Source organism: Pelophylax lessonae, assembly GCF_965119305.1.
Source record: "Pelophylax lessonae genome assembly, chromosome: 5".
NCBI classification, from domain to species: domain Eukaryota; kingdom Metazoa; phylum Chordata; class Amphibia; order Anura; family Ranidae; genus Pelophylax; species Pelophylax lessonae.
Window position 1 is genome coordinate 231,185,871 of NC_138772.1, and position 22,720 is coordinate 231,208,590.

Below are 22,720 nucleotides of genomic sequence, written 5' to 3' on the forward strand. Positions count from 1 at the left end.
CCAAACATAGGTAGCAGAAAACAAATTGGCCTAAAATGTTAAAACATTTAGATTTTTACATTTTTTGGGGGGGGGAATTTCATTTAAAAAACGTGAAAAATATTGCTATTTTTGCAAAATTGTCGCTCTTTTTTTGTTTATAGCGCATGATCAAAAAAATCGCACAGGTGATCAAATACCACCAAAAGAAAGCTCTGTTTGTGGGAAAAAAAGGACGTCAATTTTATTTGGGTACATCGTCGCACGACCACGCAATTGTCCGTTAAAGTCACACAGTGCCGAATCGCAATATACCCCCTGGTCAGGAAGGGGGTAAAATCTTCCGGGGCTTAAAGCGGAGTTCCAGCCATTCACTCACCTGTCCAACGGTCCAGCGATGCGGCCGCCCGAAGCCTCGATCCTCTCCCTCGGCGCCGGCATCACTGCTGTGGGCACCCGGCTGTGACAGTTTGCGGCTTCACAGCCGGGTACCCACTGCGCATGCGCGAGTCGCGCTGCGCGCCGCGGTTGGCCGGCAATCTTTTGGGACCTCTGACGTGTCCCAGAAGATTGCAGGGAGGGAGGGGGAGAGGAGAACTTCCGTTTAGGGCGCCGCGGCGCTTCGAGCGGAAGTGGTAGCGGGTACCTGTCAAAACTAGGTACCCACTCCCCCCCCAAAAAAATGACATGCTAAATGTGGCATGTCAGGGGGTCAGGACTTCCTAAAGCGGAAGTTCCACTTTTGGGTGGAACTCCGCTTTAAGTGGTTGATGTAACAGTCATCATTTATATCAAAGTATGTAAAAGGCACGACTGCTCATTTCCTCATGACTTATTCCCCTGTTTTTGACTGCAGACTGTCAGCTCCCTGGAAGCTCTCAGTCACCCTCAAGCACTATTGGATCCTTATCAGCCACCGTAGATGAAATGTCGGCTCTTGGTGACGTCACAGGAAGTTGGTGTACAGTACAGAATGTGACTTGCCTGCAGTGGGTCCTGTTGTGTGTAAGACCGGTTTATACATTCTCTGTGTAGCATTCCGTTGTGTAAGTCTGTGAAGATTAGTGGACCATGGCGCTACTCTACGAGAACCTGAAACTGTAAGTACCTGCCACGTCCTGACATCCTGGGCGAAGGTGTCCTAGTCCTTTCTCTGACAGGTTATAAGACGTCATCCCGAATGGTCAGTCATACAACCGCCTGACCGTTTAGTGGATCTGCTTTTTATATCTGTTTTATATCTTGTTGAGTTATGGGCGTTTATAATACAATCCTATTCCACTATGTTTGTTTTCGTCAACATGTAAGAAGCAGGATGTGTGTATTACTATGCTGACGTCCATTTCCCGGTCACCTCTGTTTGCTGTGTAGGCTGGGTTGTCGGTTTGTCCATGGATCGATGTTCAGTGATCAGCAGGCCCTGTGTGTGATGGAATGAATGGTGCAGGGTGTGTGTAGGCCATAAGAAGGAAACCAGTATCCATCTGTTAAGATCATTCTAGGACTAGGTGGTAATCCGATTGCTTGCTGCACCTTTCATGCTGCCATTACAGTTTATTATACATAAAGCCCAATTCTTTTTAGTTTTACACCCATCAGAATTTTAATGCTGTCTCGGCTACAAGGGGGTTACCATCATTCTCGCGGTATTAGGCTGGGTTTACACTGGCTGGTTCTTTGAAAAGCAATCAGCAGTGGATCGTTTTTCAGAGTGCTTCAGGATGCGATCATGTCACCTCCTAGTGCCCGGGTCATGCCTAGTCCATGTCTGTGAATGTCAGAGTTTTACAATGCCTCATGGGATGTGTAGTTCTGCAACAGCTGGAGGGCTGAAGTTTGAGGATCCCTGTCTTAGTGCCCCGTACACGCGTCGATAGTTGGCCGTGAATTTTGGGCCAACGTCCGATCGGCCGATTTTCGGCTTGTTAGTATGATGCTTCCGACAACCGACTCCGACTTTTCGGGCAAAAAAAATCTGGTGTGCAGGCTATAAAATTTTTGTTGGCCGTCACCACAACGGCCGATTGTCCGTCAGTCAGTACAGATTTCGGCAGACAAAAATCTGATGAGCAAGACTGGGCATGCTCAGAGATGAAAAAAAAAACGGAAAGTAAATCAGCACATGACATCACTTCTGAAGTAGATTTTTGTTGGCTGAGCAAATTCGTGTGCAGTCTAGGCACATTCCAACCAACACATAAACACTGGACAAAAGTCGGCCGATAATCGTTGCGTGTGTACGAGGCATTAGTGCCTGTGTCTTTTTTACATTTTTTTTCTAAGGGGCAATTTACAATGGATCTAACACACCGCAACAGCAAACCAATCCTTTCGCTCACAGTTGCAGGGTGGCCCTATTGATCCATATGGCTGAGTTTTACAAGCATTGCCACCTGTCAACTCGGCACGTTGCATAGTATTACAGGTGAACAGCCCCGTCTGGCTGCATTGGGGACTTCAGGAGGACGGTCAATGGGAAGTAAAACTGTGGCTCAACCAGCTGTTTTTACTGCCTTGTTTACATGTGCTACTGTCATTGCTGTCCCACTGAAGGATCTTGAGTCCCGGTTCACACTTGTGCGATGCGGGAAGGCTGCGAATTCGCAGCCTGTTCCCGCATCGCAAACGCACCCCTGGCAGTTCACACTGCCATATGCGATACGCAGGGGGTGTCAATAAAATGTTAACGACACCCCCAGTTTGATCGCATATTGCAGTGCGATCTGACAGTTTGCACAGGATCAGATCGCACAAGTGTGAACCACTGTGCGATCCGATCCTGATGCGGCTGGAAAAAAGGGTCCTGTGGGTGTTTGGTGCGGATACAGTGCGAATTCAGCACTGTGTATGGCTGAATTCGCATCCGCACCTCCAATCGCATGTAATGAAGGAGCAGTGCGCTCCGAAACTACATGCGATCGGCACACTCGCAAAAGTGTGAACCGGCCCTCAGAGACATTTGAAAGGCAGCTCAGAGGCAGTACATCACCTTTCCACTGCCTCTGCTAGCCTTTAAAAGCCCCCCCCCCCCCCCACAACAATGTGCATTACATATGGATGCGGCACGGCTTCATTCACTTTAATTGGTTGTGTTTGGCTAAGGTAATGCCTGCCTTCTGCAACCGACCTCAGCAAGTAGGGATTGGACACATTTCATTCCATGTGTGGGCCCCCTTGCTCGACAGAAGTCGATTGTCTTCTGGGAGATGTTGGAAATTGGGCAGGGGCTGCTGTCAGAGTACAATGTCACAGCAGGGGGATTCCTCCATCTACCCCATTTACGTGGCTGGAGTTCATCCAGCTTTGATCACCACAGGTGTTTGCTGGCTGTGCTAATAGGCACACAAAGCTGTGGCCACCAACAGCTTGTCATTGCAGTGTTTGGACTTGGCGGCCGCAGCTGTTCACTCACAGCTGCCAAAGCCAGTGGTAGATTCCTCAGGCATGTTCGGATCAAGCCTGCCAGGAAGCCATCACTGCACACTGCCAATCATAGGCAGTGAGGCATTACCCGACTGGCAGCTTCATATACACATGCTGCCTATGTTTGACAGTGTGCAGTGCCGACTTCCTGGCAGGCTCGATATGAACACGCCAGAACCCAACGCTAGTGGCAAAACACCATTGTGAATGGTGTCTTACTGGACATTAGGGCTGCAACTAATGCTTATTCATAATCAGTTAGTTGGCTGATTTATTGTGACAATTAATGGGATAAAATCCTCAAAAAAAAGTGTGGTGTATAATTTAGTTACATAGTAGGTAAGGTTGAATAAAAACAATAGTGTAAAAAAATAACCGCGCTAGGCACAAATTACCAATAAGAAAGGTATTAAATAAAGCTTCAGCTGTAGTGGGAAACACTATATAACATAAAAAAGAAAGCCGCGCTAAATTGAAGTGTTTGATAGCAAATCAAGCAATGAACTTAGATAAACCAATAAAGGTGAATAAATATTGATAAAGCCAATAACATGTATGTGATAAATCTCAAAACATCATGACATATATATGAATAAAGCCCCGTACACACGTACTGATTGTCGGCCGAACGATCGGCCGTCTTTTGTCCGGTGCTGTCCTGTCGGCTGAAAAGTGCTAAAGACTGCACACGAATTTTGTCGGCCAACAACAGCCGACTGCAGAAGTGATGTCATGTGATGGTTAACTTTCCGTGCGTTTTTTCTTCTCTGAGCATGCCCAGTCTTGCTCATCTGCTGTTTGTCGGCCGAATTCTGTACGAACTGAGGAACAATCGGCCGTTCTGGTGTTGGCCAACAAAAATTTTATAGCCTGCACACCAGATTCTGTTCGGCCGAAAATTCTCAGTCGGTCGTCGGAAGCATCATATTAACAAGCTGACAATCGGCCGATCGGTCGGTGGCCGAATATTTACGGCCGTCAATCGCTACGTGTGTACGGGCCTTAGCTATATAAATGGAAAGTCCAAAAAAGAAAACAGCAAATGAAGTAGAAGGTGCTGCGTGTAGAAAAGGAGTCCACCACCAATTTAATGTGTCTTCATCCATGCCATGTGCTGCATGCTATGAGCTCACAAAAGGCTTACCGGAACTCAGATGAGTGTAGGCATTATACCATAGGAAAAGACATCAGCAGATCCATACAGGAAAATGGCATCTCACACAGGGTAGTCTCGTGGTCACTGTTGTCAGCAAGGGACCGTGATGCACACCAACACCATAAGAGCCCGATACCGTCCACAGCCCAATGCTCCCAGAGGGATCTGTTTTAGTAGACTGTCCTTGGCGTGCTGCTTTCTTGACGTCCTATCCATCCTATAGGAACAGGACGTCAAGAAAGCAGCACGCCATGGACAGTCTACTAAAACAGATCCCTCTGGGAGCATTGGGCTGTGGACGGTATTGGGCTCTTATGGTGTTGGTGTGCATCACGGTCCCTTGCTGACAACAGTGACCACGAGACTACCCTGTGTGAGATGCCATTTTCCTGTATGGATCTGCTGATGTCTTTACCTATGGTATAATGCCTACACTCATCTGAGTTCCGGTAAGCCTTTTGTGAGCTCAAAGCACGCAGCACATGGCATGGATGAACGAAGACACATTAAATTGGTGGTGGACTCCTTTTCTACACGCAGCACCTTCTACTTGATTTGCTGTTTTCTTTTTTGGACTTTCATTTATATAGTTATTCATATATATGTCATGATGTTTTGAGATTTATCACATACATGTTATTGGCTTTATCAAATTTATTCACCCTTTATTGATTTATCTAAGTTTATTGCTTGATTTGCTATCAAACACTTCAATTTAGCGCAGCTTTCTTTTTTCTTTTGAATAAAAACAATAGTCAATCCAGTTCAACCTGTGTAGGCGTACGTGTGTCAGTGTCGTTAATTATTTCCCATATCCCTATATGTTGTGTTCTTTAAGATGCATGTCTAAGAGTCTTTTGAAAATATTAATGCTCCCCGCTGACACCACCGATTGTGGAAGAAAGTTCTACATCCTTATCGCCCTGACAGTGAAAAACACCCTGCACAACTTAAGGTTAAACCGCTTCTCCTCCAATCTCATTGTGTGGCCACGTGTCCTCTTAGACTTTCTGAGACTGAATAGCTTTTTTTTTTCTACGCTGGGATCACCATTTAAGTCTTTGTAAATCGCTATCATGTCCTCTCAAGTGTCTCTTCTCCAGTGAGAATAAATGTAGTGCTTGTAGTTTTTGCTCGTAATTGAGGTTCTTCAATCCCCCTATTGATTTAGTTGCCCTTCTTTGGACTCTCTCCAGCACATCCCTTCTGAGGACTGGTGACCAGAACTGGATGGAATACCTAATTCCATTAATTAAGTTAAGACTTACAGTTTTGGTGCTCTAAAAACCTCTCTTGGTTTGGACAATCCAATGCCGTCAAACAAAACATCCTACCCAAGATACTTTATTTATTTTAAACAATCCCTGTTAACTTTCAATACACTTCTGCAAAACACTTAATTTTTTGTTTTGGATAGAGTGGAGGTGGATTAAAACATCTGTCAGGTTTTTATTGCTGTCTGTGCCCCCTATAAGGAGATTCGCACTCTCACTTTGTCCTGTTTACCATTATAATTGAAAGTGAAAGCAAAAGAAAATCTCAAATTTTGGGTTGTCACCAGAAAAGTATAAGAGGGGAAATCTTTCCATGGGAACACTAGTTCTGGTGACCTAGGGGTCCCCAAGAAATTCTTTAAATTTGCAGGGATTTGCTCTCACTTTCTGTTTGGCTATGGAACAGGAAGTGAAGGAAAATCTCCGCAATGGAACACAGATGGTGAAAAATAATCTGACAGAGGTTATAACTCTCCCTTGCTCTATTTAAAATGAAAAAAAAAAAACTTTTGCCCATAGTTCTACTTTAAAACAGTGGGTCTCATGAGAGCGGGAAACCTCTCCAGTACCTTTTTGAAGTCACTTCTTTGGCTACCTAAACTGCCCTCTACGAACCTACTCCATCACTCCCTTGTTGGGGCAATCTGTAGAACATGTCGGGTAGCTTATGATTCCTATGGGTTTGCTCCTTTTGCTCACAAACTGGTTGATTTACTAAAACTGAATAGTGCAAAATCTGGTGCAGCTCTGCATAGAAACCATTCAGCTTCTATTTTTTTTTTTTTTTTTGTCAAAGCTCAGTTGAACAAGCTGAAGTTAGAAGCTGATTGGCTACCACGCACAGCTGCACCAGATTTTGCACTTCCTGGTTTTAATAAATCAACCCCACAGTTTCTTCGGACTAAGCAATTTAAGTGCAAAACACTTTTTACGTTTCCCCCCTGCTTGGTTGTCTTCTACCCAATTGGCTAATTCAGAGGAGTTAGGCTGGCCATACACTATACAATTTTCTTATTCAATTTCCTTTAGATTTACCTTAAACTATGTAGTGCAAGGGCCTGCCTGACTGCATACAAATTGAAAGTGTTTAGGTTTGACCCTATATTACATGGTTTTGGTAAATCTAAAGGAAAGTTGAACAAGAAAATTGTATAGTGTATGGCCAGCCTTAGTGTCTCTTCATAATCTACAAATACTATAACTATCCAACTTTCTACGGTCTCTACCCGACCCTTTTAAGTTTTCCCGATCACAGACGCTCTTTGAACAAGAAAGCCAATCAAACGATTCGCTCGCCTATACTCTCTCCAAGACTTACTAATGGCTTATTACGGAATCCTCTTCGACACCTCAACTACTTGGAACGTTGGGAAAGAGACCTGGGGACTACGTTTTTGCCAGAGGCACGCATCAGAATGTTGACCGGAGTGTTCTGGCGGGGGGACGGTCCCCCTGTCAGAACACAATAGCAGAGCAGGGGAGATCGATGTACTAAGTAAGTATATTCACTCTTTAAAAGGTATGCTTTTGGAAAGCGTAACAAAACTGCCGTCAATGTTTCAGTGGATGCCTCAGCCGAATCCATTAGAATGGTGGCTAAAACTGCTGTTATATGTATTACAATCTGTAGATTTTTGTTTAAAGACTTGAAATAAGAGGCACTGTGGACAAGATGGGACTGTGAAACACACCTTCCTTCACAAAGCTCACAGAAACAGAGTTGAGGCTGTCCATCTGCTAGAGGTCCCTACCCTGTCACCCTTTTTTCTAATAATTTTCTAGTAATTCTTGCTGATAGCAGAGGAATGAAGCAGCAGACAAATTACACTTTTAGGGCTCTTTCACACGGTCCGCCTCCGTAGGCGGATCCGTGTTGCTCAGCGGGGATCGATCCGCAATCCCCGCTGAGCCGGCAGATGACAGCTCCGTCTCCGCTTGCAGAGCAGAGAGGGAGGTGTCTCAGCACCCGCTGCCCTCTATGGGGGATCGGATGAGAGCGGACCGCTTGTCCGCTCTCATCAGATCCGCTCCGCTCCGATTACTGAACGGATGGAAAAATAGGGTTTCCATCCGTCCAGATTTCAGCACAGGATCGGATGCGGATGGCAGCGGGTGTCAGCGGAGGTGTCTCCGCTGACACCCGCTGCCCCATAGAGCTGCATGGAGGATCCGATCAGATCCGCCTAAAAAACTGATAGGCGGATCTGATCGGATCGCCCCGCGTGAAAGAGCCCTTAATTGCGACAAGTACACACAATGGGAGGATATGCTTTTTTCATATTTCGCATTTGAGGTTTACAACCACTTTAAAGCTGGCCATACCTGGATCAAAATTTGGCCTGTTCAGACGGGACCAGAGAAACTTTAATTCCATGTGTGGGCTCTTTGATTGTACAGAAGTCGATCTACCAAACGACTTCTGTACAACCACCCTGTAGGATTTTCTTTTTATCGCTAGGGCTGAGTTTGAATTTTCCAGGTGAGCGGTTGTCTAGTCGTCTTTTGGAGGAGTGAACCCAGTTAACTCTGAACCTGTGTGTTAGAAGGCTTTGTTCACACTATTTACAGAATCCCATGGCAATGGAAATCATTGTTTCTCTTACGTCCTCCGACAGTCGCCGCCTCCTCTAAGTCCTCACTGATGGGTATTGTCATCTGCTCCGCAGGAGTAGCTAGGCATATAGACTTAGTTAAAAACAAAAGGCATTTGCATGTATACATCCCTGGGGGCTGTCCCATCTGGCCAATACCCCCCTGCAGTGACCACTCCCAACTCAGTTTTAATTTGCCTAGCATCAGGAGTAGTTAGGCTTTCCCTGTGCTGGGGCTTCGGTCTCAGCCTATCTTATTTTTTATTTGATTTTCTTGAAAAATGTCAGTTTTTCTTTCTTTACTAGCTTTTTATTTTGTCAGCTTTAGTTTTTAGTCGACTCTTCGGACGAAGATGGACATGCGGTGCTGGGATTCGGACTGGCCGCCCTGGTTTCCCAGGGCACAGAGGGTCAGATGGACCCCCAGCCCGCCATCGAGCTTTCAGCTATGGTTCGCCCTGGCACTATGAACGACCCATCCCTGTTCGCAGCAGGGATGCAGCTGTGAGGTGGCTACCTCACTGGACGCATCTGCGTATCAGCAGTGCAATGTCCCTGGCAAACGGCATTCCCTGTCAGATGAGGACAGCGGCTTTCCGTTCTGTGAGGCTCCCCACGCCATCGGGTACAGGTAAGTACTTCTGTGTGGGGTGGCAGTCCTGGTTGCTGTGTGTTCCCCATGTCTGTACCTTGTGTGACTCCCTGCTGCGATCCCTGCGGGGATCGCTTGTACATGCGCTGCAGCGCTGTGTGTGTTTGGGGGTCCCCTTCCCTGGGTCACTTCGGTGTTTGGGGGTGCAGACTGTGTATGGACCGCGGCGGGGTGACACCGCGCGGTCCGCCATTTTTTATTACACTGGGCAGGCATGTGAGCTTCTCTGTGGGCTATACAACATGCTGATTTGGCGCCATTCGCCACCATTTTTGCGGTGACCGAGCGCTCGGTTGGGCGGCCATTTTGGTGGAGTCTCCCATACGTTTCTATGGGGCAGCCATTTTCCCTGGGTCATGCAACAGATTAGTTCAGCCTTCTTTTGCAGCACTTCCTCTTTCCTCTGAAGCAGGACAGCGGTGGCAACACTCTGCGAGGCTCTGCAGGTTATTGCTCTCAATATATCTCTGTACTGTCGCTTCTGGCTCAGTTTTGTCTCCTTTCCTGTTTGGGGGTCTTTTGGTCTGTATAGCTGGAGCGGTGGGCTGCGCACTCGCAGCGCTCTTAAGGGGACAGCACCTAATTCTTGCACTGTCCTTTTTTTTTTTTTTTTTTCTCACTTGAGCATGGATTCTCAGGATAGCAAATTTCCACCAGCCTTGGTGGGGCCCCCCAGTTCTCCTGTGGCCCCTCTGAGACCTGATTTGGCCGCTGTAGTGGCGACTTTGGTGTCCAATATGGAAATGCTGATGGCTGAACGTGCTGCTCGTAAGAGACCCAGATTGTCCCTCTCCTCTGATTCAGATGGTGATATGGCTGCTGCTGCTGCGAGCGTGCCCTTTTCAGGGTCCCGCTCGTCCCTGGACCTGCAGGGGTCTGAGGGGGAGGCGGAGGTGGAGGGGGTTGATACCTCCTCTCCGGGGTCGCCGAGGAGCGGGCAACCATGGATGAATTAATTATTTCTGTGAAGGAAACTTTACATTTGGAGGATGAGCCCAGTCCTCCGGGCGTTGTGTCCTCCTTTGGGACGCACAGGATTTTCAAGTCGGCGCAGGTTTTTCCCTGTCCCGCTGAGTTTCATTACACTGTTAATGAACTGTGGCGCACGTTAAAACGTCTGTTCGTGGTGCCTAGTCGGTTCAAATTGCTTTATCCCTTTGCACCGGCTACGGAATCGCGCTGGTGTGTGCCTCCACAGGTGGATCACAGGGTGGCAGTGTTTAACAAGGCTACCTTGGTTCCTACGGAGGATTCCCTGGTTTTCCGGGATCCAACGGACCGGCGGTTGGAGTCTTTGGCCCGCCATTCCTATACGGTGGCGGGCTCTCTGCTCAAACCCATTTTCGCGTCCGTGTTGGTGGCGCAGGCGGTCGCTTATTGGACTAAGGTGCTTAGGAGCAACCTCGTGTCTGATGATGTTCCGCCTGCCTGGCTGGAAATGGTGGATCAAATCCATCAAGGAATCATGTATCTGTGTGATGCGGCCTTGAATGAGGCTCCTTTAGTAGCACGCCTCTCTAGCGTCTCGGTGCTTAACCGACGACTGATATGGCTGAAGAGCTGGTCGGCTGACCAGTCCTCGCGGAAGACGGTTGCTGATTTTCCCTATGCTGGCTCTCGCCTTTTTGGCGAGGCGTTGGATACCCTGGTAAAAGGCGTCACGGGGGGCAAGAGCACTATGCTGCCCCAGAACCCAAAGCACAAGTCCTTCCGGGGCAATCGGGGTTCTGCGCCTAGATCCAATCAGGGTTCCTTTCGTGCCTTTCGGAATCAATCCAAGGGCAAGCCCTTCAAGTCCCAGGGAGGACAGAAGAAGCCCTGGGCAGGTAAGCAGAAGTCAGGCAATGCCGCTTCGGCGGGCCAGTCCACCTCTGCCTGAAGGGATGCCCTCACCCATTTCTGGGGTGGGGGGACGTTTGCGCGGTTTCCTCCAACCTTGGCTGTTCCGGATTTCGGACAGGTGGGTTCAGGAAATCGTTCGGTCTGGATACAAGATCGAATTTCTTTCCCGGCCAGCGGACAGATTCTTCCCCTCTAATCTTCATTTGCCTCCGGGGCGTCTGCAGGACCTGCACCGTGCGGTTCAGGACCTCCTTGCTCAGGGAGTGATTGTCCCGGTACCTCACCGGGACAGGTTTCGGGGCTTTTATTCCAATCTTTTCAATGTGCCCAGAAAGGAGGGCAAAGTGCGTCCTATTCTGGACCTGAAAGCTCTGAACCGCTTTGTGCGAGTTCGAAAATTCCGTATGGAGTCTCTCCGATCGGTGGTGGCTTCCCTGAGCCCAGGAGAATTCCTGGCTTCGATAGACCTCAAGGATGCGTACCTGCATGTTCCCATCTTCGAGGGTCATCAGCGGTACCTTCGGAGGACCATTACCAGTTTGTGGCGTTACCTTTCGGTCTCGCTTCGGCTCCAAGGGTCTTTACCAAGGTGTTGGCACCGGTTCTGGGCCTACTGAGGGCTCAGGGCATTGCGGTCTTGGGGTATCTGGACGATCAAGTGTCAGTCAGGACCTGGTGCGCGATCTGTCCACCACAGTCCAGACGCTTCAGGAGTTCGGATGGACCATCAACATTCAGAAATCATCGTTGTCCCCTTCGGTTCGTCTTCCTTACCTGGGGATGATTCTGGACTCTGCTCAGGCGAAGGTGTTCCTGCTGGAGGACAAGCTCCGAACGTTGCGGGACGAGATCAGGGACGTACCGGCCTTGTCTCTCAGGACCTGTATGCGGGTCCTGGGGTTGATGGTGTCGACCTTCGAGGCGATACCCTTTGCTCAGTTTCACACGCGGGCTCTCCAAGCGGAGATCCTGGCCAAATGGGACGGACTGGCTCAGTCCCTGGATCTGCGCATCTCCTTGAGTCGTCAGACCAAATTGGCTCTTCTGTAGTGGCTCCAGTCCCCGTCGGTGACGGAGGGCAAGTCTTTCCGTCCGTTGGTTTGGACGGTGATCACCATGGATGCCAGCCTGTCAGGCTGGGGTGGGGTCCTGGGCACCCTGTCTGCCCAGGGCATTTGGTCGGAGGAGGAGTCCTCTCTTCCGATAAACGTCCTGGAATTGTGAGCGATAAAGCTCTGCCTCCTCCAGTGGTCGGACCGTCTTCAGGGTCGTCCTGTCCGGGTACAGACGGACAATGCTTACATCAACCACCTAGGGGGCACCAGGAGTGCTCGGGCGGCCCGGGAGGTGACCGACATTCTGTCTTGGGCCGAGATTCATGTCCCGGCGATCTCAGCGGTTCACATTCCGGGTGTGGAAAATTGGCAGGCCGACTATCTGAGTCGCCAGACCCTGGACCAGGGGGAATGGTCCTTACACCCGGAGGTCTTCCAAATGCTGTGTGCGAGGTGGGGATCCCCGGACGTGGATCTGTTCGCATCTCGGCTAAATCAAAAGGTGGAAAGGTTCGTGGCAAGAACGCGCGATCCGTTGGCGGACGCCTCGGATGCGTTAGTGGCCCCTTGGCATCAGTATCGTCTGATGTATGCCTTTCCTCCAATTCAGTTGCTGTCCAGGTTCCTCCGCAGGCTAGCCTCGGAACCGCACCTGGTGATTCTGGTAGCGCCGGACTGGCCTCGCCGGTCCTGGTACGCCGACGTTGTTCACCTGGCAGTGGCTGCCAATGCAGGAAGATCTTCTGTCTCAAGGACCGATCTTCCATCCTGCTTTATAGTCGCTGGCTTTAACGGCCTGGCTGCTGAGACCCAGGTCCTGAGGGACAAGGGTCTCTCCCCTGAGGTTATCCCTACTCTAATCAAGGCTAGGAAATCCTCCTCTGGTAAAATCTATTACCGTACCTGGAAAGCTTATTTCGCCTGGTGTGAGTCCAGGGGGTTTTCCCCTCGCTCGTACTCGGTGTCAAGAGTGTTGACTTTCCTCCAGTCTGGAGTGGATCCAGGGATTGGCGCTGGCCACGATAAAGGGTCAGGTGTCTGCTCTGGCTATCCTTTTCCAACGGCCTGTGGCGTCTAATTCCTTGATTCGCACCTTCATTCAAGGTGTGCGACATTTGGCTCCTCCCAGGAAGGAGCCTTTACCTCCATGGGACTTGAACTTGGTTCTGTCTGTGCTACAGCGTGCTCCCTTTGAAAATATCAGGGAGATCTCTTTGCCTCTGTTGTCAAAGAAGGTCGCCTTTTTGGTGGCGATCACTTCGGCTCGCCGATTGTCGGAGCTGGCGGCGTTGTCTTGCCGCTCCCCTTACTTGATAATCCACAAGGATAAGGTGGTGTTGAGAACACTCCCGTCCTTTCTTCCCAAGGTGGTCACTGAATTCGACCTTAATGAGGAAATTGTCCTGCCTTTGCTTTGCACGAAGCCTAAGCATCCAAAGGAGATTGCGTTGCATTCTTTGGATGTTGTCTGGGCGATCAGGGTTTACCTGTCGTCTACAGAATCCTTTCGTAACACGGATTCCCTATTTGTTCTTCTTGAGGGATCACGGAGAGGGCATGGCTGCGTCCGCAGCAACTATTGCCAAATGGATCAGACAGACCATTGAGCAGGCTTATGCTTTGAAGGAACGGGTTCCACCCTTCCCTGTTAAGGCGCACTCTACTAGATCTGTGAGTACGTCCTGGGCCTGTTGGCATAGGGCCTCAGTGGCCCAGGTGTGCAAGGCTGCGACTTGGTCGTCGGTGCACACTTTCTCCAAATTCTACAAGGTAGATGTTCTGGCATCGGCTGATGCTTCCTTTGGCCGCAAAGTTCTCAGTGCGGCAGTGCCATGAAGGACCCCTGTTTTTTTATGGGTCCCTGGCTGTTGGTATTTGCTTTCCTGGGCTGTTGCTCCTGTTGAGCATTGTTTTTTTTTTCTGTTGCCCAGAAGGTTCTCTTACAGTGCATGTAAGATTCCTTTCTCTGATGTGGGTACTGCGTTGCTTTGTTCTACGGTTGCGTCTCCCACCCCTCATGTCTATACTGCTTTGGGACATCCCATCAGTGAGGACTTAGAGGAGGCGGCGACTGTCGGAGGACGTAAGAGAAAACGGAATGTTTGTAAAATCTTACCTGTAAAATTCCTTTCTCTGAGTCCTCCGACAGTCGCCGCCCCCGCCCCTCTTTTGGGGTTCTTGTTACTTACTGCTATGCTACCAAACTGAGTTGGGAGTGGTCACTGCAGGGGGGTATTGGCCAGATGGGACAGCCCCCAGGGGTGTATACATGCAAATGCCTTTTGTTTTTAACTAAGTTTATATGCCTAGCTACTCCTGCGGAGCAGATGACAATACCCATCAGTGAGGACTTAGAGGAGGCGGTGACTGTCGGAGGACTCAGAGAGAGGAATTTTACAGGTAAGATTTTACAAAAATTCAGTTTTCCAATGGTGCCCGTTCACATCAATGCAACTCAGCACAGTGCGATTTCGGAAAAGTTTTCCATACTGCTTTGGTGCAGTTCCAGCATGATTTAGGCCCCATAGAACATGCAAACCACTTCAAAATAGTATCCAAGTTGCACTGCATAATCACACTGACAGTAAGCATAAAATTTGCAATCATCCGTATTTCCATTGCAAACGTTCCTGGAATAGGCTCTAAAGCAATGGGTGCTTTAGGAAGCACCAGCTGAAGTTTGGAGCATGCAGAGTGCAGTGTAAATACACTATATTGTCAAACGTGCACATGAACTTTAATGGCATTCCAGTCTTAGTCTGTAGGGTTCAATATTGAGTTGGCCCACCCTTTGCAGCTATAACAGCTTCAACTCTTCAAGGAAGACTGTCCACAATGTTTAGGGGTGTGTCTATGGGAATGTTTGACCATTCTTCCAGAAGCACATTTGTGAGGTCAGGCACTGATGTTGGATTAGAAGGCTTAGCTCGCAGTCTCCACTCTAATTCATCCCAAAGGTGTTCTATTGGGTTGAGGACAGGCCAGTCAAGTTCCTCCACCCCAAACCCGCTCATCCATGTTTTTATTGACCTTGCTTTGTACACCGGTCCAATTTATTTGATGGACGGGGGATTATGGTGTGGTGTTTTTCAGGGGTTGGGCTTAGCACCTTAGTTCCAGTGAAGGGATCTCTTAAGGTGTCAGCATACCAAGACATTTTGGACAATTTCATGTTCCCAACTTTGTAGGAACAGTTTGGGGATGGCCCCTACCTGTTCCAACATGACTGCGCACCAGTGCACAAAGCAAGGTCCATAAAGTAATGGATGAGCGAGTTTGGGGTGGAGGAACTTGACTGGCCTGCACAGAGCCCTGACCTCAACCCCATAGAACACCTTTGGGATGAATTAGAGCGTGGAGACTGCAAGCCAGGCCTTCATGTCCAACATCAGTGCCTGACAAATGCACTTCCGGAAGACTGGCCAAACATTCCCATAGACACACTCCTAAACCTTGTAGACAGCCTTCCCACAAAAGTTGAAGCTGTTATAGCTGCAAAGGGTGGGCCAATTCAATATCCCTATGGACTAAGACTGGGATGCCATTAAAGTTCATGTGTGTGTGTAAAGGTAGGCGTCCCAATACTTTTGACAATGTAGCATATTTGCCAGCACACTACGGATCTTACAGCTAAGATCACATCACAGAGTGCAATGTTTTGAGTAGCACATCACCCCCACATTAGGCATGTGAGGAACAAAATTGGATTGCAGCAGTGTGAACCTAGCCGTAAATAAATTAATAATTAAACAAATAAGCAATAAATAAGAAAGTACCAAGTGTCCATGTGATATTTCAATCATTTATATTCATGATCGTGTATTCATTCAATAACAGTGATGTTGGATAATTCCAACTTGTTGCTGCATTTTATATTCCTTCTTTCACTATGTGCATATATCCCTTCACCAGCATACATACAGTGTCTTGCGAAAGTATTCGGCCCCCTTGAACTTTGCAACCTTTTGCCACATTTCAGGCTTCAAACATAAAGATATAAAACTGTAATTTTTTGTGAAGAATCAACAACAAGTGGGACATAATCATGAAGTGGAACAAAATTTATTGGATATTTCAAACTTTGTTAACAAATAAAAAACCTGAAAAATTGGACGTGCAAAATTATTCAGCCCCTTTTACTTTCAGTACAGCAAACTCTCTCCAGAAGTTCAGTGAGGATCTCTGAATGATCCAATGTTGACCTAAAATGGCTAATGATGATAAATAGAATCCACCTGTGTGTAATCAAGTCTCTGTATAAATGCACCTGCACTGTGATAGTCTCAGAGGTTTGTTTAAAGTGCAGAGAGCATCATGAATAACAAGGAACACACCAGGCAGGTCCGAGATACTGTTGTGGAGAAGTTTAAAGCTGGATTTGGATACAAAAAGATTTCCCAAGCTTTAAACATCCCAAGGAGCACTGTGCAAGCGATAATATTGAAATGGAAGGAGTATCAGACCACTGCAAATCTACGAAGACTTGGCAGTCCCTCTAAACTTTCAGCTCATTCAAGGAGAAGACTGATCAGAGATGCAGCCAAGAGGCCCATGATCACTCTGTATGAACTGCAGAGATCTACAGCTGAGGTGGGAGACTCTGTCCATAGGACAACAATCAGTTGTATACTGCACAAATCTGGCCTTTATGGAAGAGTGGCAAGAAGAAAGCCATTTCTTAAAGATAGCCATAAAAAGTGTAGTTTAAAGTTTGCCACAAGCCACCTGGGAGACACACCAAACCTAATGGAGTCTGCAAAAGACCTGAGACTGGGACGGAGATTTGTCTTCCAACAAGACAATGATCCAAAACATAAAGCAGAATCTACAATGGAATGGTTCACAAATAAACATATCCAGGTGTTAGAATGACCAAGTCAAAGTCCAGACCTGAATCCAATCGAGAATCTGTGGAAAGAACTGAAAACTGCTGTTCACAAACGCTCTCCATCCAACCTCACTGAGCTCGAGCTGTTTTGCAAGGAGGAATGGGCAAAAATTTCAGTCTCTCGATGTGCAAAACTGATAAAGACATATCCCAAGAGACTTACATCTGTAATCGCAGCAAAAGGTGGCGCTACAAAGTATTAACTTAAGGGGGCTGAATAATTTTGCACGCCCAATTTTTCATTTTTTTATTTGTTAAAGTTTGAAATATCCAATAAATTTCGTTCCACTTAATGATTGTGCCCCACTTGTTGTTGATTCTTCACAAAAAAAATTACAGTTTTATATCTTTATGTTTGAAGTCTGAAATTTGTCAAAAGGTTGCAAAGTTCAAGGGGGCTGAATACTTTCGCAAGGCACTGTATGCTCTCACCTTAACCTTTTGAAGACTAAGCCTTTTTCTGACACTTGTTGCTTAAAATCAGTATTTCTCTTTCATTCATTGACGGACACAGCTCCTTATCGTCTTAACCATTGGGTTACACTGCCCCCCTACAGGAGTAGGACACTAGGCAGGAAAAAGCTTGGCTACACCTATGGGGCAGTCCCAGGGGGTGTACTCCCACACTCAGCTATAGGCACTCTTGCTGGGATCTCTGGTCCTGGCAATTTCTTTGGCCAGCGAGCACACGCCGGCCTCAGTTCTGCTCTAGTTTGGCCGCGACATTGCCCCACATGACGGGGGCTTGCATGCGAGTTAAATGTCTCGTGAGGGCGCATATGACCTGGTCTCGGCCTGAGTCACAGCTTTGCTCCTGGCCGACAGCCCTCCCTATTCCGATGGAGCGGTGGTCTGTCAGGAGCGGTGCCCACCATGTTCCTGGTACGGTAAGTAGTTGTCCCCCCCCTTCCCCTAGAGGGTTTAGGGGTGGACTTGGGCCCCTCCCTGGGACGGTGGGACCCTTGGGTTCCCCTCCTTCCCCCCCAGAACCTCTAAAATTTTGGTGGTCACTGTGGGTCTTACGACCCCCATCGGGTGAGGTTATGAGCTGGCTTTTGCCACATGCTCTTAAGGGGGGCATTTTGGAGTTGCTGCTGGCCAAGTTTTTTTCCTGGTGCGCATCAGGGTTTTGAGCAGGGTTTCTCACCACCCTTGAGGTTGGTGACTAGGGCAGGGATGTCCTCTGGGCTCCCTGCTGCAGTTCTTGGGCTGGGGTAGCGGATGGTTTAGCATCCACGGATCCGCACCTCACGGAGTTATGTGGGGTGGCCCCAGTGAGGGTGGCTGAATCCACTACCCTCCGTTTGGGCATCCATCCTCCTGATCATGCGTAGACATATGCCGGTTTTCGGTAATTCGATATATCGCGGTATTGCATACCCACGGTATTGTTATTGTGGCATTTTTAAAATACTGAGTTTCTCTGCTCCTCAGTCTGACTTGTGAATTGATACATTTGGATGACTCATTCCTCACTCAGCAGTTCACACACTCAATAGAAAACAGCTCTGGTAATATGATCCTAGAGTGAGAGACTTAGCTCCTCCCTGTAACCAATCAGACGGCTCCCACTCAGCACACACCCACATGCTTCCTTTTTGGGCTCGGAGAGACAGTGAGAGACACAGTGCCTTCTACAAGTGTCTGCAAGTTTTTTTTACCATACACTGTCACTAGATAGATGGAGAGATAGATGGAGATATAGAAATACATACACGGGCATAGCAGTATATATATATATATATATATATATATATATATATATATATATATATATATATAATATAGATAGATAGATAGATGCACAGGCATAGCAGCTCACATTACATTAGTATATAGCCATCAAGCAGCGTCTGGCCTACCTGGTGATGACTGGTCCTGGCGCTCTGATCCAATGGCCTGGTCATTAAGGGGGCAAATCCTTGCGGCCCAGAAGTGGTTAAACCTGCAGGAGGAGCGGTGTTTTTATTTGTAAATTACTTTACTATTGCTTTAGGCCTGGTTCACATGTATGCGGGTTAGCGGTTCACATGTATGCGGGTTAGCGGTTCACATGTATGCGGGTTAGCGGTTCACATGTATGCGGGTTAGCGGTTCACATGTATGCGGGTTAGCGGTTCACATGTATGCGGGTTAGCGGTTCACATGTATGCGGGTTAGCGGTTCACATGTATGCGGGTTGGCGGTTCACATGTATGCGGGTTGGCGGTTCACATGTATGCGGGTTGGCGGTTCACATGTATGTGGGTTGGCGGTTCACATGTATGCGGGTTAGTGGTTCACATGTATGTGGGTTAGCGGCCCATATTTGCACAGGGATAGGGATAGCAGCCCATTGCTTTGAATGGGGTTGGGCTGCTATGCCTGCGTTTTCAGCTGAAAAAAGCCGCATGCAGAATTTTAAAAAATGCAGTTGCCGTGAACCCCATCCTGCTTTTGCACCATGCGACTAAAGCCCCGTACACACACGCAGATCGTCGTCATACAAATGTTCGTCTTTTCTCCCCGGGATGTCGGTGTCTGTTGAAAAGTGCAAAGACAGCACAAGGACAGCACAAGAATTTTGTCTGCAGACTTCAGCTGACTGCAGAAGTGATGTCATGTAATGGTTAACCTTCCCTGTGTTTTTTATTTTCTGAGCATGCCCAGTCTTGCAAATCTGCGGTCTGTCGGCCGAATTCTGTACTGACAGGCGAACAATCGTCCGTTCTGGTGTCCGCAGACAAAAATTTTCATGTTTGCAAGAAAGACTTTTGTCCGCGGATTGTGCGCAGACAGCTGTCGGAGGCACCATACTAACACGCGTACAATCGGCAGATCTTTCGTCCGCCGACGTTTGTATGCCGACGATCGGTACGTGTGTACGGGCCTTTACTTGCAGTTCCTGCACACGCAAACTGTGTTTTTAAATGCTGGGCCCATGTATTTAAAAACGCAGAAAGCTTGCCAAAGCAGGAACTGCAGGTAAGTCGCATGGTGCAGAAGTAGGATGGATTTAAAGGCCACTGCATTTTTTTAAAATGCTGCATGCACCTTTTTTCTGCGTAAAATGAGGGCATAGCAGCCCGTTCAAATCAATGGGCTGCTATGCCTGTGCAAATGTGGGCCGCCAACCCGCATACATGTGAACTAGGTCTAAAGCATGTGAAAAGTAATTTACAAATAAAAACACCGCTCCTCCTGCAGGTTTAACCACTTCTGGGCTGCAAGGATTTAGCCCCTAATGACCAGGCCATCGGATCAAAGCGCCAGGACCAGTCATCACCAGGCAGGCCAGACACTGCTTGATGGCTGATTTTAGGCCTGGTTCACAGAGTCTGTACTGACTGACTATATAATAATGTGCATAAGTGAACCAAAGTCCCTAAATTCAGCAATGAAATTGAAGTGAGGCTTCTCTCTTGGCCTGGCGCGAGTTCAGGGCGAATGCGCTCCAACCCTCCCTGATGACAAGGGTACCGGTTCCGATGGGGGTGTTGGAACTTGCTATCCCCCACACCTCTCTTCGACACTGGACTAGTAGAGGTATAGCCACCCTGGACCACATCTTGTCGGGAGATAGTTTGAAATCATTTGCCAGCCTGCAGGAAGAATATTCGCTTCCATCCACCGAACACTACTTGCACCTCCGCATAGCTCACTTCCTTCGTTCCTTAGTTACGCCTCACATATACGTACCGACACAGGGTTGGAAGTTCCTAATGGGCGGCTTACGCTCGGTCAAAGGAACATCCCTCTTCTACAACTCCCTTCAACGCAAAGAGGAATATAGTAAAACAGTCCCCTTTCTGAAATGGGAGAAGGACCTGGATACCACGTTCACTGACAAGCAGTGGCAGGCAGCTTTTCGGTCCGTACGACAATCCTCGTCGTGCACTAACCATTGGGAACAGTCGCAAAAGATAAATTTGAGATGGTATCTTACACCGTATAGATTGTCTAAATTTATGACTGATTACTCGCCTCTATGCTGGAGAGGATGTGGTGAGGTGGCCCATATCACCCATGTGTTTTGGTCCTGTGGACACCTGAGGAGCTTCTGGAACAAATTGTTCTCCATAATCTCCAGTATTACTGGGGTGCTGACCCGCCCCTCTCCAGCGTTGGCTATATTAAACATAGGGACTGAGGCCTTTCCTCTAGATTGCTGCAATGTGGTCACTCACATACTGCTGGCGGCCCGCACCCTCATAACTAGACAATGGAAATCAACGGCGGCTCCTAACGCCTCAGAAGCTATCGCGTTGCTAAAAACTAACTTTGCCTATGAAAAGCTGCTTGCCTACAAGTCGGGACGAGGTGTCAGGTTTGACAAAAATTGGTCCAGATGGACCTCTTGGGTATCGGACAAACACTGATTACATGTTTATATGATTGCTAGAACTCATTGGTGCTCTGCTGACCTACTGTTGTTTTTGTTATTTTTATTATTATTTTTGGTGTTTATTGTCATTGCAAGGCATACACTACCTTCAAATATAGGACTCTATGAAGTAGTCATGTCATATGGCAGAGGCCCTAGGTATGTTTGCCTGGAAGCCTCCAGGTTGTTGTACTCAAGCTCTCCTGGTACCCCTCCTCTTCTTGTATGATGTTTGCCTAACTCTCTTCCTCTCCCCCTACTACCCCATTTCCACCCTCTCTCCCTCTCACTTCCGCTACTCGTATCCTTCTATCTTCCCCCCCTATCGCTTCTTGTCGTCTCCCCCCCCCTCTCCCTTCCTACCCCTCACCCCCACCTCCCTCCCCGCTCCCTTCCCATCTCCCTCCCACTCCCCCTCCTACTCTCTTCCTACGCTTCCTCTCCCTCTTGTCCTCCCCCTTCTTCTTCCTTTCCCTTCCTCTACTCCCTCCTCCTTACCTGGTGACTCCTCGCTTCTTCTCGCCCCCTTGGCACCTACCACTCTTCCCCCTCTACCCTCCCTTCCCATTCCTCCTCCCTTTTCCTCCTCCCTCCAGTCAACTCCCTCCTCCCTCCCTCTCCCTCCTCCCCTCTCCCCCTCCCCCCCCCCCCCGCTCCTTCTTGCCCACTTCCCCCTTCCTCTCACCCCTTCCTCAGCCCTCTTAGCCTCCCTTTCCATCCACCTCCACCACACTACTGTACGTATCCTCATCACATTGGCCTTCCCTATCTACCCTCCCTATTCAATAGCCTTCCTCGATTTTAGAATCGCAAATGACGCTTAGTACAAGACCTATATTGTTTATATCATAAATTTGGACAGGGAGCAAGAGAATATGGACAGGGTACCGAGAGAGCAGTTGAGATTTCACATATCTCTGAGTATCTAAATGTATTTACATACATTGCCTTTGACCATGTTACAATGTTATTCGGTGATGATGTTATTCGGCTGTATGTTATTCTGTTGTATGCCAATATCACAATATCACTCTACTGTGTATACCATGATAGACTATGCAATGACTTTGGTTATGACTATGTTTGTTTGTATCTCCTAAAAATCAATAAAAAATTTTTCAATGGAAAAAAAAAAATTGAAGTGAGGTAGAAATTTAATCATTTAAGTTTAATAATTGAATACCGTGATAATACCGTATACCGTGACAAAACCCTAATCAATTAATCGCAGCATGGAAATCTGATATCGTCGCATGCCTAATCATGCGTTATAAAAAAAAAAATAGCCTCAATTTTGCAAAAATAACAATATTTTTCACATTTTTTTATATGAAATTCCCCCCCCCAAAAAAAGTAAAAATCTAAATTTTTTAACATTTTCGGCCAATTTGTTTTATGCTACATATGTTTGGTAAAAAAAAGCCCAAAAAGCGTATTTTGATTGGTTTGCGCAAAAGTTATCGCGTTTACTAACAAAGGGAAAGATTTTTGTCATTT

At 47.7% G+C, this 22,720-nt stretch overlaps 1 protein-coding gene across 1 annotated transcript in view; it reads left to right on the forward strand.

Moving 5' to 3' along the window:
* The first annotated feature begins 922 nt into the window (after positions 1-922).
* Positions 923-22,720, forward strand: part of SACM1L (SAC1 like phosphatidylinositide phosphatase) — a 267,712-nt gene continuing 245,914 nt past the window's right edge. Inside the window, exon 1 of the mRNA XM_082257843.1 lies at positions 923-1,079. Within this exon, the coding sequence (XP_082113969.1) occupies positions 1,051-1,079 (29 nt within the window). The 5' untranslated portion in view covers positions 923-1,050. The remainder of the gene's footprint in view (positions 1,080-22,720) is intronic.